Here is a 20,862-nt window from a genome sequence, read left to right as displayed (position 1 = left end):
GAACAAGATGAAAAATAACTTTCTAATACCCAAAGGTCTCCGGTCCTATAATAGTCTTTGGTCTCCCCTTAATGGGAGGCACCACAGTGCCACTAAGGCCAGAGAAGCAATGCTTACACAGAAGGGGGCACCAACGTTGATGGCCTCCTAACCAGCCAGGAAACTTTCACTGAGAGTCCTTGTCCTAAAAGAACTCATGTCCAAGTAAATACCTTGTATAAGCAATACAATACAAACGAGCCAGAGCTACAATAACGGTAGTATTATTACAAATTATGGGAGCACCCATGAGAGAGAACTCGGGGAACATTTTTCAAGTAGACAAAGGAGTTATGTTTAAAGTTGAGTTTTTCAATAAATAAATAAAGTAAGAAACTAAGTAAGCAAGTAAGTTGAGTTTTTCACTAAACGAACAGCAGAGAGAGGAGAAATCCACTGCTGGGAAAGCAAGTGTAGTGTGCAAACGTCTGGAACTACCAACACACACAGTCAGCTTGGGAAACAATGAGGCATAAGAGAAGGGAAGAGCAGGAGCCGGGGAGACTGCTCACAGTGCACCGGGTTTAAATGCCATTGTCATCTCCCCAACACTCAAGTCAGACACCTGCGCGTTCACCCAAGGTTCTGTCCTTCTCCAATCGGACAATTTCCAATGGGTCTAGGAGAACTCACCTTCCTCATCTCCCCCCACCTCCCCTACCCCCCCCCCCACCCCTGCCCTGAATCTTTTCATTCCTTTTGCAGCCTTCACTACAGTTCATCTATTTCCGGTTCTCCCCACCCCCACCCCCATGTTAACACAATAGCCTGTTAGGACTGCCTGCTTTCAGTTCCATCCTCTCCTGTTCTCTCTGGACTCAATCAGAGTGATCTTTCAGCAAAGAGCCTTCTGTTCTCCCAGAAACAATCCCAGATTTCTCCCTTTGCCCATGTCCTCTAAACTTCCAGAAAACTACTTTATTCCAATGGCAGAATTTACAATATTCTGTTTCACACTAAAGCTAGAGCTAAGAGACAGGCCATTCAATCTGTCTGCTTTATCCACACTCATTCCCAGAGGCTCAAGTCCCACAGTTCCTGCCCCCTGGGCAGTGGGCCATGCGACCCTGGACTACTACCTCTGGTTAAAACTATTGATCAGGACAAATAACTGTCTCAAGCTAGAACAGTAAGATTTTCTACCCTAGAAATAACTGTATCGTGACCCAGACTTCAGTGTGTGACCTGCAGAGGACTGGCAGTGCTAATTTGGGGATCATGTATACTTTTGAGCAGGAAGATGGCTGCTGTGTAGAGAATGCAAAATAATACAGCTCATGTGCAGAAAGGGTATGGAAAAGATAGCATGTGGTAGCTGGCTTATCAGGATCGCTAAGAGAGAAGCTGCAATTCTTTTGCCACCTTGTTAGTTCTGAGATCCCCATCCATTTCCTGCCCCGGGTTTTAGGAGAACCACCAGTTTATTTTTATTTATTTATTTTTTTTTAAGATTTTACTTATTTATTCATGAGAGACACACAGAGAAAGGCAGAGGCATAGGCAGAGGGAGAAGCAGGCTCCCATGGGGAGTCTGATGCAGGACTCAAACCCAGGACCCCGGGATCATGCCCTAAGCCAAAGGTAGATGCTCAACCACTGAGCCATCCAGGCATCTCGAACCACCAGTTTATTATATTAATTTCTACTTTTATTTAAATTAGCTCAACTAGGCTTCCATTTCTTAGAATCAAATGAATCCTATGTTTATATATAAGTCCTTCTGGGTTAGGCTATAATTTCTTTGAATAAAGAAACCATACCTTGTTTACCTTTGTATTTCTCACACCAAATGGCAGAGCAACTTACACATAGTTGATCAATGCCTGTCTCATGAACTGAATTTAACTATAGAAGGAGTAAATGACCTTGGACTTGAATAAATAGTAGCAATTACAAAGACAGAAGAAGTTTGAAAATTTTTAAGAGCAGAGTGCAGGGGCAGGGAAGAAAATCAAAAGGAAGCCACTTTGGCTAACCTCAGCTTTTGGGCAGAGTTTCTGGGGAAGCTAGCCACAAACACTCATACCCACAGCAAGCACCACCTTCAAACTCCTGGTCCAAACCCAGCAAAGATGAGAGAGGGGGCCCAGGCAGTCCTGGCATGTTCTGATCGGGAAACAGTGACCTTGGGGCCTAATGATCAGTAACCGACAGCCAGGACAAATGGCAAGGCGACCACCACCAGGCCCAACAGCTGCAGTCCGCACCCCTCAGGAGAGACACACCATCTGAGAACTTCATCATGAGCACCTACCACATTTTCTTTCTTTCTCCAGATAAATTTTCTCTTCTTCACTAAGATCTTAAAAGGCATACTTCCATAAATGACAGCTTTTACTGTCTTAACACTAAGAAAGTAGAGAAAAACTTAGTTGTGTTTTCCATCCCAGGATAAGGATCTTCAAATATTTTTATTTTGAGGAGTACATGATTAATATGTGGCTACTCTTTTCAAATGTTCTTTCTTGCAAACATCCCTGCTGCTTCAAAGGTTTGACTCCTTTTTCAACTGTCACGGTAATTTACCCACAAGGAAAGAGTTCTTGATGACATAATGGCTCAGCTGTGAAAAAGGAACCTGTAAGACCATTCCAGCAATAAGAGAAGCTCACATCATGAAGATTTCTTGACTACACCCTTACAATTTGATAGCTAAGGAAGTAGTCCAATCAAGTATACACAATGGGATAAGACAGGCAGATAAAAGACAAGGCTGGATTTCCTGCTTTGATGTGAAACTCTTCCCTTTTCACTGCCAAGTAGAGCGTGGCAGGCCCAACCAATAGGGGCCAGGTGGCATAGCCATTATCAGGCCTTTGGACTTGATGGTGAGAAACTGGCAAGCCTCAGAGGAAGACTATTTAGGACTCAAGGGGTTGACATCACTTTTGGATAACAAGTTAGGCTTAAAAATTATGATATTGCAATCACTCCACTTGAGCACAAAAAAGTAGAATTGTTCCTGAGTGGCTCTGAGATCATATAAATCACACTGATCTTCACATCACTGAAAAAGTGGCACAGGACAGTATTTCTTAAATGGCACGAGGTGTCACACACAGAATTGATTTGGCTTACTTTGCTAGTCATAAGAGGCTTAAGTATAGAACAAATCAGATAAAAGCAGTACACTGTGGCCATCCAGTTAGTGTTGGTACTTATAACTACAGGACATTCCCAGAAGGGCCCATCCTGTACAAGTCAGATGGCCAGCAAGCAAGTCACCAAACTGGCTTAAAAGTAAGTGTCAGAACAAACTTTTCTAGCTTGTATACCTTTATTTATTTATTTTTTTGCTTGTATAGCTTGTACACTTTTATTTATTTTTTTGCTTGTACACCTTTATTTTCATTTTGTGAGATGCATAAACCAGACGTCATCCATATTAAAGGGCTAAAGATATAGCTAAAACTTACTATTGTTCTTCTTTCAAAATGGATACAATTGTAAGAATGTTTTGTAAAAAAACATGTACAGCTTTTGATCAAACAGCTACATTCAGCAGTTCCTTCAGATCAAAATGAAGTGGTTATCCATGATGCTCTATGACTCCATAATCTATATTTAAGTTAGACTGGTTTCTGACAGCTTCCATAAAAACATGGTGGTACCCCTTCCTACTTCCAGTCAGGTAATTTAATTTACTCCTGAAGTAAAACCTCTGAAGGATCGATACCAAAAAAGCATATCATTAAAATATACTTTCATATTTATATTTTTTGGCCAAATTATAAATTTATTATATATGATTGGCAGATAGTTGTTGCTGATATATTATTCTCTCAATGTTTGTGAAAAAATTCAAAATAAAAAATAATTTTATGCACCATACAATCACAGGTTGATCCTTGAAAATCTCCAAACATTTTTTGAGCTGGTGGACTTTCACATGGGAAACCTGGTCCCAGTCTTGAAGCTACAAGAGGTTAAGTTTGCTACCCAAGGTGGCTGGAACTGTCCTAGCCATAAGGATGGGATTCTGCTTCAGAGAGGAGAGGCCTTCTCTAAAGGGACTGGTAAAGCCCCTGAGAGCAGGATGGAGAGGAGACAGGGCAGAGGGTCTTCGAAGGGAGGACCGAGAGCCCTCTGTAAGACCAGCACTCCTCTGTGTTCACCGACAGGGGAAGGACTGCCCCAAAACAGCAGTGGGTAGCTCTGAAGAAAGAACTTTCTTTCTTAGTAGTTTCCAGATCCTGAAGAGGGGGCCCAGCAGGACCCTTGAATGGATCCTGGAGTACCCAGGATGCCAGGGAGGTACATGCCCTTGGTTAATGAGAAGTCCTGGCCAGTGGTCCCAGGTCCTGGAAGGCACCAGTCAAGGTGTTTTGCAAGGACAGCCCTCAACTAAGATGGCTGGGCCCACACAACCACACTGCAATTGGTCACAGAGGCTCCATAGAGACCAGCCCAGAACTGCATGTCCTGGCCTCAGCGTTTGAAAGACACAAAGCAGATGCCCGTCTCGATGTTGGAGAACACGTGCGTGACTTGAAAGCAGACATTGTTGCTCCACTGCAGCATGGGAACAGGCATAGTGGAGAATTGATCCAGGATAGTCTGGTTGGCATCAGTCAGAGACCCAAATCTCAATCTTGCCACTATCTAGCAGCTCAGGCCACAAATCCTCCTCCTCTAGATCAAGAACCTGCTTTTTGCAACACCAGCTGGTCTGCAAGGGGGCCCCAGGCACCCCTAACCTGTTGACCTCCACCACTCAGCTGTCTCCACCGTGCTGCCTCATATTTGTATTTTAAAGCATGGAAGACTGGGGTCCCCTGAAATGCCTGGAATTTTGCATATTTTAACATTAGCATCTGAAAGGAGGAGTCTAATTGTTTGATACAACAAATTCTTTGCAGTTCATAACTACAAACAGAGTTCATGACATAATGGGAAATAAGTAGAGACTCAGGATGTGCTTGTTTGCTTGTTTTATGCCCCAAACCAAAAACAAACAAAAAAAGGTGACTGCCTGGCGATTCAAGGAACCCACAGGTGACCAGTCCAGGTTGTAGATAATAGCAATTTCTGAAAAACCATGACCCAAATATGCCAAGTACTCATGTTTTAAATAAAGAAATAATAACTAAAATACATAAAAGAGTTTACCAAAAGGCCACCTAAACTGAGTTCTGACAAGGCTCTGTGGTTTTTCTTACTAAAGATCACCTACCCCAGGGCAAAATTGCTGTCCTCCTTCCAGTCCACGATGCGGCAGATGAAGAGTGTGTTGGCATAATCTTTAGGCCGAGTCACAAAATCCTGGGGACAGTCCTTGAGAGGCACATAAATTCTAGGCACTCGGTGGTCCGAGGGAGAAAACAGGGCATATTTCCTAAACAGTTCACTGTTCTTATCAGCCAAGAGTTTGAGAAAGCCAGTTGCTGCTCGGGAATGTTTTTTCTCCGAGATGTAAACCACCTGAAAACACCAAAGATATAGTCAAAAGTTGTTTACCTATAGGACTGAATAACAGAAGTCAGCAAGATATTATCTAGTCAACTAGCTGAGCCCAGCAGTTTGTCTAGGTCCCAATGAAGTGCCTCTCATGATGCTCTGTGACTAAACACATATTTAAGTTGTAACAACTTAAGTATCCAGGGAGCATATTTATGCAGAGAAAACCATGCAATACATGGATGAATCAGATGAAAGTGCCTATATAACCAAGACCTATGTCTTAAGGATGTATCTAAGACTCCAGCAGGGATGTATGGTCCTAAGAATTTGCTCTGCATTACATTTTTCTGACATGAACAACATAGTAGTTGCTTTTTAAAAATGTTATTAAAAATAAATAAGGAATTGGTCTTTATTATGCCTTTAAAACCTGGAAACCAGGGTGCCTGGGTGACTCAGTCAGTTAGGCACCTGACCCTTGATTTCAGCTCAGGTCACGATCTCAGGGTTATGAGATCCAGCCCCATGGCAGGCTCTGAGCTGGGCGTGGAGCCTGCCTAAGATTCTGTCTCCCCCTCTCAAAAACCAAAAACAAAAAGGCTGGAAACCTTTTCACCTTCCTTCTTTCCAACATTAAATCCACTCTTTCATTTCACCAGGCAAAGATTCAGGCCACCACACCACTACAAGGACATACTACCTCTACCAAAAGAGAAGCATTCCTGAAGAAAGTGAATCCCCTAACTCACCCTGGAAAGTCCTTTCTGAACTGTTTCCTTTTCCCACTGCAGACCATCTGCACTTTGGTCTCTTCCCTGGAATTACTTGCCAGCATTCCACTCTGACCCCTGAGCCAAGGCTTAGACTGCTGGTGAGCTGGCTACCACTCTTGTTCATGTCTGACTCCATGTGGGGCTTCAGCCTGTCTAGCAAGAATCCAAGAATCTCCAACCAGTCAGCATGCCTCTCCTCTGCCCCAGAGGCACCTGGCTGCTGCTCCATTGGACACCTGTCCTCTCATCAAATCTCAGTCCCATGATAGGCTCTATGTTCTCCTAACTCTTCCTTCTTCTTTGAAAAACACCACTCTGTTTTGAACAAGCTGCTGTCTCCTCTGTCAGGAATCCTTGATCTTGTCCTCACATGTGCTTGTCTATCCCAGGCCCTTTGCACAGAGACTGCTCCTTCTTCATACACAGCCCCTGAATGAGACATCCATGTTTTCCTGTGCTATATGGTCACATTCAGACCATTTACTCTTCTTGCCTCATAATGGGTCTGTGTCCTTCCATGGTTCAGGCTATCCCTTTTTTGTTACTGTCATCCATGGACCTCCTAGCTGCTCTACAGTACCTGGCTTACATCTCCAGGCGAATGACTCAGCCAATATTTTGCCCTTATAGTCCTAGTATCCCTTCAATGCTGGTGGCCTTCACTTCCATTCCATTTCAGCAACTCATCCTCATGGTTACCCCTCAGCATCTTCTGGGTCTGGTCCAAATCTTATCATCTCAGACTAACCTGTCATCCAGCTCCCTTACTTTCCTGTGCCCCGCTCCATGGCTTCTTCACCACATCAAGATTACTAGTGCCTTGACCTCAGCCTGCTCTCTGTGTCTGTTTGCTATATCTAATGCTTGAATCCTTTCCTACCTCCAAGGGACATCATGTTCCATTGCTTCTAGTCTTCTCACCTCCATCATCAAATGCCTCACCTCTGTTGGCCTTCCACCACACCCACCCTAAAAAATCCTCAATTCTGGGACAGTTCAGCCACTGCTATTCTCCAACCTCAAACACAAACTATGGAGTCCATCAGAAGAGAATTACAATGATGCATATGGACACCATTACACATTTGTGTTATACAATTGTTGCTCCAATCTCAAAATCTCTACAGTATTTTTTAACCTGTTCCAGTCAGCACCATCTATAAGCCCACTCTCTTGATGATCCTCTCCTTCTAGGACTCCAATTATCTGAATGTTGAATCCATTTTATTGCCCCACAACTTCCTGAAACTCTGTTCACTTTTTCCAGCCTATTTTCTCTCTGTTCAGATTGGATAAATTCTACTGACATGTTTTCGAGTTAGGTAATCCTATGCTGAGTCACCTCTACCTACTACTGAGCCCATCCTGAAAGTATTTTATTTCTGTTATTGTATTTTTTAGTTCAAATTTCCAACGTGGTTCTTTTTTTATAATTTCTATTTCTTTGGTGAGATTTTCTATCTACTCATTTGTTTTGAGAGAATTTTTAATTGCTTGTTGAAGCATATTTATGATGGCTGATTTAAAATCACTGTCAGATAACTGCAACACATTGGTATCGGCATCGGTTAGTTGCCTCTCCTCACTCAAGTGACAGTGTCTTAGTTCTTAGTATAACAAATGATTTTCTATCACATCCTGGACCTTTGGCTATTATGTTAGAGATTTAAGGTCTTACTGAAATCTTTTATTTTAGAAGGCAGGTCATCCTGCCTTGGTTTAGCATAGAGATCCTGAACTATTTTGTGGGCTGTAGTTCCAACGACAAATTAATTTGCAGAGACTTTGAAGTACTATTCTGATGTTTAGTTAACATGGAACCACTGGGGCTCCCACTGGTCTCTGCCCATATTGCCTAACGGGGTGAAAAGAACTTCTTCAGGGCTGGCCACCTAGTCTCTCTAGTATTGATTAGGAACAGATTCTTATCCACGTCCATGCAGGGACAAAGAAACTTCCCATTTAAGGTTTTTTGTTGTGGTAGGACCCTGGTGCCACCTGATGACCCACTGTCTCTGGGTGGGAAAAGAGTGTCTCAGACTCATGAGATTAAATTTTCTGAACCACACATCTGCTGTGGTAGGATCCTTGTTACTGGGATTCCCTAGCCATCTACTACCTCTGTGGGGGTGCAGAAGGGAGAGAAGAGAAATCTCAGGCCCATGGGGACAAAGAAACTTCTGGGGCTAGGTCACTTCTTTGGCAGGAATCCCAACTGCCAGAGCCACCAGATGCCTGGTATCTCTTGATGGGGGAGAGAAATCTCAGTTGTGGCAGGAAAGGGGAGCCCTTCTCCTAGCCACTTATAATTGTCAGGAAGGCTCCCAGTTAATTCTTGTAGGTACTGCCAGGAGTGCCTGGTGTTGTCAGAGGGACCCCGCTAGATCTGACTGAGGAGCAAGTCTGCCTGGGCCCCCTTCTATTGCTAGGTTAGATCCAGAAACACTGGGCCTGGTCCTCCTCTGTTGGTGGAGGGGTTGTAAAGTCCTCTGCTGTTATGTTGTTCCTCTTGCTCTCAAGTCTCTAACTAGCTTGTCTTCCTCTCTTCACCTTTCAGAATTATCCTATGGTTGCCTCTTGTTATTTTCAGGGTTTATAGTTTTCTAGTAGGAAAGAGCAAGGAGAAACAAGTCTATGCCATCTTGTCTGATCTAGAAGTCCCTGCTTATTGTTTTACTATCTGACATGAGAAGTGTATGAAGCAGCTTACATTACTTGTGATTCATACATTAGTTGTAGTAATAATGACTTGACCACACAAGTGCTGTTTTGCCTTGTGATTTTAGATTGAATTTACTAAGAAACTATCCAAAACACCCAAACAAACCCAGCAAGAGAGAGGGGACCATTGGGGTGCAGTAGCAAATTGCAGAACACAAGTTCCATCTACAGAGAGCTGTCTGTACTCAGCTCTGACTCAAGTCATTGAAGAATGTGGCCTAGTGTTGCTGGATGTTTTCTTCTGTCAAGAGAAGCCAGGAGACTTTTTTTTTTTTTTTTTGTAAGCTGCTTAGTCAAAATTTGTAAATGCTGCACAGGTCACACAAAACACAAGCCTGTAAGCCATCTCTAGCCCACAGGCTTTCCATTCATTACAACCTTCCATACCTAGCATGCTGCCTGCTATACTTTATATGGTTAGTATTCAAAATGCTCATTAAAATGACTGGACAGGCAGTTGAGGGCAACATACGTGTAATACGATTCAGAAATTCTTCTTGTCAATATCCAAGAGGTACTGTGCTAACCCACTTGCTAGATTGTGTGGCAACACTACAACTGCAGGTTAAACATGCTGAAGGATGCCTCTGGTGGAGAAAGCCTCAGGCTTATTACCACCTACTGAACCACTTCTTCTATCCTGAGCCATTTGATAGCCAGGGTCAGCTGTGTTTGATCCCTTATCCAAATATGCCACCAGCATATATAACTGAAAAATAAAATTGAACTATGCAAATCAACAGACAGGATGCAAAAGCAATTTTGTATCTACAATAACTAAATTAAATATTTGGAAAAAACTAAAAAAGACATTTAAAACCTACTTTTGAATTAGATATAGACATGATGACAATAAAAAAAATTGAAGCAAAAAACAAGAATCTAGGAGTCTATGTTAGATTGCTTCACATAGTACCTAAATCCTCACTCCACTTTACATAACGCAAACTGGAAATCAAATATGACACATTACCAGTGTGGTTTAAGCAGAAAAAGATAATGTAGCACTTCAACAAACACACCCACACACAAAGAAAAGGCTTTGGACCTTCATCCAAACACAGGCAAATCAACATATATGTATATCTTTAAAATTACACAAAATATTAGCTTTTTATGACTCCTTGCTTCCACTGACTTTTCTGATTAACTGACCAACTACAGCCCTAACTGAATTGCATGAGACACCTTTGACAGGTAGTTCAGGTGACAGTCATTTGGACAAATGCAGAAAATCTGTAGGCAATGACCTTTGCTGATCTTTGCAGCGATTTCTCTGGTGAAGCTCTTGTGTCCTGTGACGTGGAGGTGCTTTCTTCTTTTGTAACTAGAGCATCAGCATCCTCCTTTCCTAAATTAAGAAGAAAGAGGGAAAGAAGAGGAATCAGTTAGACGCATATCTATTAGGCATACAGATTCACGGGATTTTTTTTAAAAGATTTATTTATTTATTTATAAATAAGAGAGAGAACAAATAAAGATTTATTTATTTATTTATTTATAAATAAGAGAGAGAACAACATATGCAAGTATGCGAGCATGAGCAGGGAGAGGGACAGAGGGAAAGACTCTTTAAGTAGACTCTGGCTGAGCCCATGAGATCATGACCTGAGCCGAAACCAAGAGTCAGACAGATACTTAACAACTCAACCAACTGCGCCATCCAGGCATCTCATGGGATTTTTAAATTCAGAGCATCATTTACCCTAAACTACTCATTTTGCGGAAAAGGAAACCCAGGCCCACAGTAGTTAAGGGACTTAGCTAAGGTCAATCACATCACCAAATTGCATTAATGCTCACACTCAGCAGGCCACATTTGATCTATTTAACGTTATTCAAATGCTAAGTGTCATACAAGTAGAGAGCATCAAACTATGCTGAATTGAACTAATGGGCTTAGTGTGTGAAATGCCAAACAAACTAGATGTGAAATACTGCCCCAGCCCACAATGAAGAATAGAGATAGGTTAATTTATTATGCACATCTGCTGAAATCAAAATAAATATTAACTTTTAAAAGTACTTTGGTACCAGCCATAACAAACAAAATGGTGGAAAATAGATTATATTTATTAAATAAATAAAAAAAGCCAACCCTGATTTTCCTGGCTTTTCTTAGTGACATTATATAAAGAGTATTTAAAGTCTTTTAATGTTTAATTTCCTTTCTTAAGAAACTTATAAAATGCACATTCACCCAAGAAACTGAAACCACATCTCCCCAATAAAGAGGGAGTCAGGCCCTGTACCAGAAGTATTAAAATCACTCATGAACAAATGCAGCAAATGACACACTTTTGAACATTTAATATCTTGTATTTTTATGTGTTAGAATTCCCCCACAAAATATTCTTATCCAACTCTTCTGGAGTTCCTGGAGTCTAGGGGTCACAACCAATTCATGTGGGCTCCACTCCAGACAGCTAAGAGACTTGTACTTATCATCATTAGACATGACCAAGGCCAAAATAAATAAATAAATAAATCCTTTTCACGACTGGCCGCCTCTTAGCAAGGGCTCAGCTTAAGGCCAAGTTTTACCATTCTGAGCGAACTCTGGAAACACTGACATGATCTGACCTACTGGGGCTTAAGAATGATCAACTGTTTGCTTTTCCATCTATGCTGAAATATACCTAGAATAGTGTCCACTGGAAGCAGAATTCTGTTTTCCAAAAATAAAAAACAAACAAAACCTTTCCCATTGTTGATCAGCCTGTCCATCAGTAAAAGAGGATATTCATCTTTTATCTTAGACCTTAGTTCAGGATTCCAAGATCATTAGATGCTTCCAGAACAACATCTTTTATACTCTTGGGGAGAAAAAAAAAACCCACACAAGTTCTTAATCTGCACCACAAATGTATCTTGCCAATGTGTTCTATAGAACAAGATCATTCAGGAAAAGTTAGGCACCTGGAAAAACTGTGAACCAGGACACTCTACCCAGATATCTGCTGTCTGAACTTTCAGTCTCAAGAGTTGGCAACCATACAAGGTAGTGAGGGGTTTTCTAAGGCAGCCCAAATCCTGAGCACACAAACTTCCATCACAGTCACTCATGGTTCCAACTTAAAATGACTGTTGCTTTAATTCCATTCCAACAACAAGCAAGTCTTCTGTTCCAAAGGTTACGCCAAGTTGCATCCAAAGAGGGCTAGCAATGGAAGACAGCTCAATGCACTGTTGGGGATCTACCCCAAAGATACAGATGCAATGAAACGGTGGGACACCTGCACCCCGATGTTTCTAGCAGCAATGTCCACAATAGTCAATCGTGATTTTCAGATATCACACCTGCACATGACCTTTTCAGCTTCTTGGTTTATAAGAATAACATGACAGAAACGAAGCTTTGTTCGAAAATGCATTCCAATACATTAAACTGAGTTTATTTCCCTGCAGGTAAGCATCATAGACATGTTCAATGAATGTGAAGAAATGCAACGCCAGATTAAAAAGGTGAATCACCTTCACAGGTTTCCAACAACTATGTCTTGCTACACTAATAGCAAAGATGTCAGTTTAATGAGAGATCTACCACACTTTTAATCATGAGATTCTCATTTATTCATTAATTCCATGTGTATTTATTGAGCAATGGGCATTAAAGATTCAGTAGTGAATAAAAGAAATGTGATTTCAGCCCTTATAGAACATATACTTTAATGTGCAAGTGATATTCAATAAATAACCACTCAATAAATATAAAATTATTAAATTGTGATGAAGGCTAAGAAGGAAAGTCCCAAGGAGGAAGAGTTCTCTCAATATACAATTTAGAATAAGAGGTCAGGGAAAGGCCCTTCGTGGAAGTGACATTTAATCTGACACCTGAGGATGGTGTGGTGAAGGGAACAGAAGACCTCAGGTGGGAAATGGCACTTGGGAAGGGGCAGAGGTAGGAAGTTCTCAGCACAAATGAGGAACAGAAAGAAGACCAGGTAGCCGGAGCATAGTGAGCGTAAGATTGGGCATGGCAAGGGATAAGAATGAGAGGTAACAGGAGTCCAGGCAGCTGGGGTCTTTTAGGGTGCATCCTAAATTGAAACCTAAATACAATGGCAAGCTGCCTAAGGATTTTGTGCATGAAAGTGACACTGCCCGAGGTGAGGTTTAAGCAGCCTGAGAGAGGGAGCCCAGAGGTCCATACATGCAAGGATCCATGTAAGACATATTCTGGAGTTGAACCAATTGATTTTGAGGGTAATCAAATATGAGAGCTCAAGGACCACTAGCTACAAGAAGTGAAGGGTTATTTCCAGCTTTCTGACATGTGCAGCCAGGTCGATAGAGGCATCATTACTGGTGCAGGAAAGTCCAGAGGAGGAGGGGGAAATCAAAAGTTCTTCTTCAGAGGTGTTTCTATTTGAGGCCACCTATGAAACCTTCAAATGATGATGTTGAGTAACCAGTTCAATAGAAAGGTCTGGAACTCAAAAAGATAGATCTGGGCTGTGGCTTTAAACACGGTCCATATGCTGAGTCCTTCCATATTTATACTTTCCAGGTCAAGCTGGGGAAAAGAGATTCAAATGTGTTCCATTACTAAGTTCAGAAAGCTCTTTCACTGCCACGTGGCTCCAGGAATTACTTACTGTGTGTTGTCACTGTTAAGGAGGTAAGAAAACTGTACAGACGGAGTGACATGGCCTCAAAAGATGTCTAGATGTAAGAGACATGATAAAGTGAAAGGGCACTACAGGTAAAGGCCCAGAGCTGTGAAAAGGTCTGACATGGTAAAGGACCAGTATGAGATTCACTGCAGCCACTAATGGGCTGAAGGTACGAGGGGTGGGAGAGAAGGCACTGGGGTGGAGAGAGGAACAAGGCTGGTGGCAAGATCCTATGGCAGATATCCTAGTTACTGCCCAAGGTCTAGCCTCTTCTTTCCTGGCAACAAGGACTTCAATTGTTAGCTGGGTAAACTAGTTAAAACACTACATTTTTTTCGGCTTTCTTGCAACTAAGTGTGACATGTATGTCTAAGTTTTAGCCAATAAAATGCAGGTTAAAGTGTTTTAAGTGATTTTCAGTAAGTGTCCTTAAAAGATGGGGGCCCAGCATTCCCTCTTTCTTCCTTCTTGTTGGCTGTAATGTGGATGTGACAGCTGAACTTCAAGCACTCATCGTGGTCCCAGAAGCCACAGGACAAGGGTGCTTTCTACTCTGCAGAGCAGCACAGCAGAATGAGCTAAGACTGTAGAACTACCCTCTGAACCCTGGCCTGCCTACTTCTAGTCTTCTTTTATATGAGATAGAAATAAATTTCTTTCCTTTAGACCACTAATATTTTAGGATTTAATGCCATTCTCAACAGAACATACTTCCTAACATATGGTCCAGATCATGGAAATGACAAGCGTGGACACTATCCTATAAAGCATTTTAAAGGTAAGGGACACATACATTCCAGGTCTATGAATTTGGAAGCAATATTGAATGGAAAGACAAGAGTAGCAAAGATTTTAGAAAGCTGCAGTTGCAGTCTAGATGAGATATAATCAGAATTTGAATTAGGTAGTAGAAATGAGAGCTAAGAGAGCAAACTGGAGAAATGTGTCTGAGAAGGATGATGCTAGCGTATTTCTATCACCATGGATGACTTAGTATATGAAAAATGGGCTCAAATTAAAGGAGCTTATGATTAAATATCAGGAAAAATGGCTTGACAGAGCACTAAAACTCCATGATGAAACTACTAGAACAGGGTAGGCTGAGAGTCCTCACAAGGGTAAAGGGTAGGCTTCGCCACAGCCTTCGGTTTTGCCATACTAAAGGCAGATGTGGCCCATGTTCTCTGTGGTCCCTTCTAGTTCAAAAGACTCTAGAAACTAGTGACTACCAAAATCCTTCATCCAAAAGAGAGAATTTAGATAAAAGAGAGAAATAGATACACTACTAATATAAGCAACAATACATTATATTCCCCCAGTAAATACTCTAGGAAGAAAAGTCTGGTGAAATCCTAATCTCTTTCTACAGATTGTTTAAAACTTCTTTTTTAAACACTTAAAAAGTAGATATGGCCACTTACATCTATCAAGTGCAAACCCAACACCTGATTTTGTAAGAAAAATGATTCTGGGGGTGCCTGAATGGCTCAGTTAAGCATCTGACTTCAGCTCAGGTCATGATATCAGGGTTCTGGGATTGAGCCCTGTGTCAGGCTCCGCACTCAGTGGGGAGTTTGCTTGTCTCTTCTCTCCTCTTCCCCTGCCTCTCTCCCCACACATGCTCTGCCTCTGTCTCTCAAATAAATAAATAAAATCTTTTTGAAAATTATTCTGATTTGGTCTTCTCATATATAAATAGACTGAGAAGTCTGATGATTCTTAACACTTCACAAACACATCAGAGGAATTTCAGATGATTGGACTATAATGCCAAATGGAGGCAATGTGAAGAAAAAAGTCAAGGAATTGGGCAAAAGGAGTTTCAATCTATCCAATTAAATAAATGACAAAGTGCCAAATCCAAGCTTTTCTCATCTCTAGATGAAGGGTCACAGAAATTTACTATTTCCAAGAACTCAATGAAAACTGCAATATGTATTTATAAACGAAACTATTTCCCTTCAGATCTCTCAAAATCAAACAACCAGGAAAACTTGTTTATGTACCCCTCTCCCCAGTGAAACATAGAAATGACAGCACAAGTCCTCATGGGGCAAGACAACGTTCATGTTATAAACATTTGCTATGCTGCCAGTGTACCAGACATAACATTGATGGTCATTCTAGTAGGACCTCACAACCAGCTCACGCCAAAGCCAAAACTCAGGGGCACCAATGAGTTCCCTTCTTCGCAAGATTCCAGCCCAACCATGTCTCTCACTCTGAAATAAACCTAATGAACCGAATGGTGCCAAAGAGTTTTCACAGCGTGTTCACGTATATTACCTCATTTGATCGATCCACAACTTCATACTATCAGTGGAGTTTTCACAGTGTGTTCACGTATATTACCTCATTTGATCTATCCACAACTTCATATTATCAGTGGAGTGGGTATTGTTATTTTAGTTTCATCAAGGAAATAGGAGTGATGAAGAGACAAACCCAGCTGGCAGTGTACAGGGACCCTGGGGTTGACTATGGTGACCAGTTTTCCATACAAGCAATCAGACCATCATGGGAAGAGCCACAAAAAGCTGCATTAAGATATTGCTTAAGTGGCCATGGAACCAACTGAAATGCAAGAGTCAACCCAGTGAAGGTCCTAAATATCTGTGGAATATCAGGTACTGCAAATGACCCCATCTCTGTCTACAGAGAGCTTGTCTGCTAGAAATGAGACAAAGATGCAAACAGTGAAAGTACATGGTGCTGGTGACAACTGGTAAGCAGTGTGCACCAAGGCAATGAGAAGGGAGCCAGGCTGGTTGACAGTAACCCCTGAGCTGAAACTAGCAAGGCGACTGAGTAGGAGCTAGGTAGATGGATGAGCATGGGAACATTCTAGAAAGGGAGAGGAACATGTGCAAAGGCACACAATTGAGAATAAATGGAGAAGGAGGAAGGTTCTATGTGTCTAAAAAAGTTGCTGGGACCAAAAGACCTCAAAAGGCCTTATATGACATGCTGAAGAGTATGTATTTTATCTTATAGGAATAGAAAGCTATTGAAAAATTTGAGGATAACAAGATTAGAATTATATTTGTTGATGGTTAATGGTCAGTCTTTAACGCCTATGAAGAAAATCATTTTCTTTAGCTGCTTTATGATTTTCTCTTTGCTTTTGATTTTCTGTAGTTACATCTTGATGTACCTAAGTTAGGATTTAAAAAAAAAAATTCAATTTGCAATCATTAGTCATCTTAAATCTGTGGTCTGGGATCTCAGCTGTAATGGAAAATTTCAGCCATTACCTTTAAATTTCATTTTGCTTATTTTTTCATCCATCTCCTTCTAGGACTTTAAGTTACTTAGACCTTCCTCCTCTGTGTTTTCCATTTGTCTTTCCATGCTTACTATAGATAATTTTTTCTTACTGTCTTCTAGTTTGTTAATTTTTTAGCTTTATCCAATCTTCTGTTAAATTCACCCTTGAGGCATTTTTCCTTAAACTATGTCATCAAATATATTACACATTTCCTTATCCAGTGAGTTAATTTCATGAAAGTTATGCTATTTCTAGAATTTTTAATTGCTTCCTTTTTCAGTTTGATTTGTCACCTTTCACAGTTTCCTATTCTTTGTATATATGTTTAAGCTTATCTTTTATTTCTTTAAATGCAGTAGTTTCTTGTTTTGTTTTGTTTTTTTGTTTGTTTTTGTTTTTTTAATATAGATTCCACTATCTGATGATGTTTCTGAAGGGTTGTTTCTATTGTTTGTGGTTGTTGATGGTTCTTGCCATTGGAGCACGGTCTCCTTGGGTGCCTGGTTATATTTATGTGCTGGTCACCAAATAACTTGAGGCCTGGTTGAAGAAACCTTCCCTTCCTTTGGAAAGAATTTCCACTTGGTTTTGCCAGGCACCTGAAGGCATGACTGTCCTTCAGCCAATTCAAGACTTGAGATTGGTTGAGCCAATCAGCTTGAACTTGGGCTGTAATTCCAAGTGAGAGCTGGTACATTTCAGGTTTACTCTCATCCACATGGTGTAGCCTTTTGGCATCCCAGCTCCTTGTGAGACACCAGCTGCTTTATTTCTGTCCCTCACTACTGCTGTTCTAATCTGTCATATTGCCTAGATTCTCCATTCCAATTTTAACTTGGTAATGCTTGTCAGCTCTTTAATGCTCGAAATTTTGGGTCTTTTTTTTTTTTTTTTTTTTTACTTTACACAAATATTTTTAGTTGTTTCAGCAGGCAGGAGTGTATCTGAATAACAGCCCACCGTTACTATTAACAGAAAGTCCCCAGGATTTATATTTTACAAATATTTTCCAGGTGGCAGTGTAGAGCATAATTTAGAGAGTGACAGAGTGAGAACAAGGGAGGAGACAGTGGTGATCTGTGCAGGCAACACAACAGGGAGACAGTGAGGACGCTATTGTGACAGTGCCCAATGTTACCTAAGGCAGAAGCACAAGGGAAAGAGAGAAGAGGCAGATAATCTCACATTTTTCTCACCAACCCCCTGAGAGAAGTACTACTATTTTGATTTTCAGAGAATAGCAATCAGCCATTCAAAGACATAAAATAACTTATCCCAGGGTTCATCCAAGGAGATGGTTAGTAGAGGGGGTGTCAGGACCCAGCATGACTCCAAGTCTAACCAGCAGAGTATGATGAGATCTGGAAGAAAGATAGGTACATGCGGGTGGGTTTCAGTAAGGAGGAGAGGGTTGCCAAAAACTTTATAATTCAGTTATAGACATTGAAAATTTTTAAATTTTACAAGATGCCAAATGATAAACAGCTCTCCATATAATTTCACTGCTTCCACCCACAGGGATGATGGAGTAGTTAAAAGTATGAGCTTTGAAATCACAAGATCTAAATTCAAATGTCGGTCCTATGTCCTTGAACTATATGGCTTTGAACAAGTCACTCCTCTGTGAATTTTCGCCCTAGTAAATCAGGAATAGTTTACATAATTTATGTTCACAGGTAGTGCCATGGTACAAAGTTCAATAACAAAAACTGTTAGATACTATTAATACTGTTGTTGTTGATATCATCATCATCATCATCATCATCATCATCTCTTGCAGTGAGTTTTGAGGGAATATAGCCCTGTCATCCTGGGTACAACTGACTGGACATGACTGGTGTACAGGACGATGGCAACATTATAAAATGGGTCACAATTCCTCCTCTGTAACATGTAACCAATTTTATAGGATTAATAGGAAAGTTAAACAAACTTCATGTGTGTAAAAGTGCTATAGTGGCTAGAACACAGTAAGCACTCAATAACTGCTATATATTTAAATTACTCATTACTTTTCTGTATGCTTGGTGCCTTCTGTGTGAAGTAAGGAGAAACGAGAGCTGGTGTTCTATAAATAGGCAGAAGCTAGGTCAACATTAGGAAGTTTGGATTTATCCCAAAAATAAAGAAGAGCTATAGAACAAATTAGGCAGGAGATTAGCATGACTTACACTTTAAGAAGCTCACTGGTTGCTGTGTACAGAGCAGATTTAGGAGAAGACTAGAGACAGAAAAGCCAGTCAGAGGGCCTGGGTGGCTCCATTGGTTAAGTGTTTGCCTTCAGCTTAGGTCATGATCTCAGAGTCCTGGGATAGAGCCCTGTGTTGGGCTCCCTGCTCAGCAGGGAGTCTGCTTCTCTCTCTCCCTCTGCCCTTTCCCCTGGTTCATTCTCTCTCTAAAATAAAATCTTTAAAAAAGAAAAAGAAAAACTAGTTAGCAATAACTAGAATCAGACTAGCAGCAGAGGGGATGGAGACTTCTGAATAGCGAAGTACTTAAAATCTGACAAGATTATGCTAGTGGGGAGAGAAAAGAGGAAGGTCAATGGGGTAGAGTAAGAAATGGGGGGAAACTGCCTCAATTCCTTAAACAGAAGTTCTCAAAGTAGAGTTCCCTGACCAGCAACAGTTATCACCTGGGAACTCTCAGAAGTGCAAGTTCTCAGGCCCCACCCCAGATCTAGAGACTCAGGACCTCTGGGGGGTGGGGCCCAGCAGTCTGTGTTAGAACAAGCTTCCCAGGGGCTTCTGACTCACTCTAAAGTGTGAGAGCCACACTATAGACAAATGGGCAGTGAGCCACCACAGGAAGAGCATCTTCAAGCAACCAAGAGGAGATATAAGTTCTATCAAGACTTAGTGAGTTAGAGGTGATCTGATCTGGGCTAGAGATGGAAATGAGGGTGTCATCTGTGTACAGAGGGCAAACGGATGAGTAGACTGGCCTCCTCAGAGATGGTTCGGAATGACAAGGGTCATGGCAGGGAGAAACACCAATATTTATGAAATAGAAATTAGAAAAGCCTAGAAGGATACTGAGGTACAGTCAGGGAGGTAGGAGAAAATTCAGGCTAATGTGGGGTGAGAGGAAGAAGAAAAAAGAAGAAAGAAGAAAAGAAGAAGAAGAAAAGAAGAAGAAGGAGGAGGAGGAGGAGGAGGAGGAGGAGGAAAAAGAAAGGAAAAAAAAAGAAAACCAAAAAAACACGCATTTCAACATGGTCAACAGAGTGGCCTTAGTAATCACAAGGTCACAGGCAACCTTTGTGAAACTAATATGAAAGAAGGAAACACAGTGAAGTCAGAATGTCATGCATGGGGAACTGATTGAAAGGTAAACGGAGGAGATGAGGGTGTGGAGTAGGCTCCAGAAGTCTGACTGTGCAAGACTAGAATAATACAGGGTGGGAGCTGTAGGGGTACAGAGAAATCACAACAACGTTGTTGTTATTTTATTTTTTTAAGATAAGGGAGTCTTGGTCATGGTTAACTGCTGATAGGAAGGAACCACTACAGAAAGGTGTGGTTGAAGAGGACACAATTAGGAACAGGAGGGGGCCCTGGGCAGGAAGGGTTGGGATCAGAAACCAGGGGTAAAGATTAGCCTCAGTCAAAAAGAAAGAGATGCCACCTTCTCTGTATGAAAACAAATGGAGGAGGGGAGGAGTCTAGACACAAGGCATCTGTGAGTGTGGTGGCTGAAAGCTGAGGGGGGTCCATGAGGGGCGAGGTAGAGCAGGTTTTCTTTGAAACATACAAGCCAAACTCATGCAAAGTGCTAGAGGAGGAAACTCACTACATTCCAAGCTGAGATCCACAATTTCAAGGGAGGATCAAATGCAAATGGCATCTCCAAACAGTGACCCTGAACACTCCCAGTCTCTGGGCTCTGTGCATTCACAATAAAACTAGTAACTAGCTATTGAGCACCTACTGCACACATATGGCATTGTGTTAGGTGATTTATATACACTACCACATTTAGTACTCTCCAATAATCCAATGAGGTAGGCAGGTATTATCATGCCAATTATAGAAACAGGAGA

The 20,862-nt window shown here is 41.4% G+C and overlaps 1 protein-coding gene across 12 annotated transcripts in view; it reads right to left on the bottom strand.

Annotated features, from left to right (window-relative positions):
* The window catches only part of DIS3L2 (DIS3 like 3'-5' exoribonuclease 2), a 346,721-nt gene that overhangs the window by 182,909 nt on the left and 142,950 nt on the right, over nt 1-20,862 (bottom strand). For all 12 annotated transcript variants that reach the window (XR_013363376.1, XR_013363377.1, XM_077869235.1 and 9 more), the window contains 2 exons: nt 10,184-10,284; nt 5,213-5,460 (listed from right to left, as the gene is read on the bottom strand). Coding sequence is in view for 10 of the 12 variants with exons in the window: in XM_077869235.1 (XP_077725361.1) it covers nt 5,213-5,460; nt 10,184-10,284 (349 nt within the window). In the remaining 2 variants the exon portion in view is untranslated. The remainder of the gene's footprint in view (nt 1-5,212; nt 5,461-10,183; nt 10,285-20,862) is intronic.

The sequence above is a fragment of the Canis aureus genome, chromosome 24 (assembly GCF_053574225.1).
Source record: "Canis aureus isolate CA01 chromosome 24, VMU_Caureus_v.1.0, whole genome shotgun sequence".
Taxonomy (NCBI): Eukaryota; Metazoa; Chordata; class Mammalia; order Carnivora; family Canidae; genus Canis; species Canis aureus.
The sequence above is the reverse complement of the archived record's forward strand: the minus strand, read 5'-3'. Positions and strand labels throughout refer to the sequence as shown.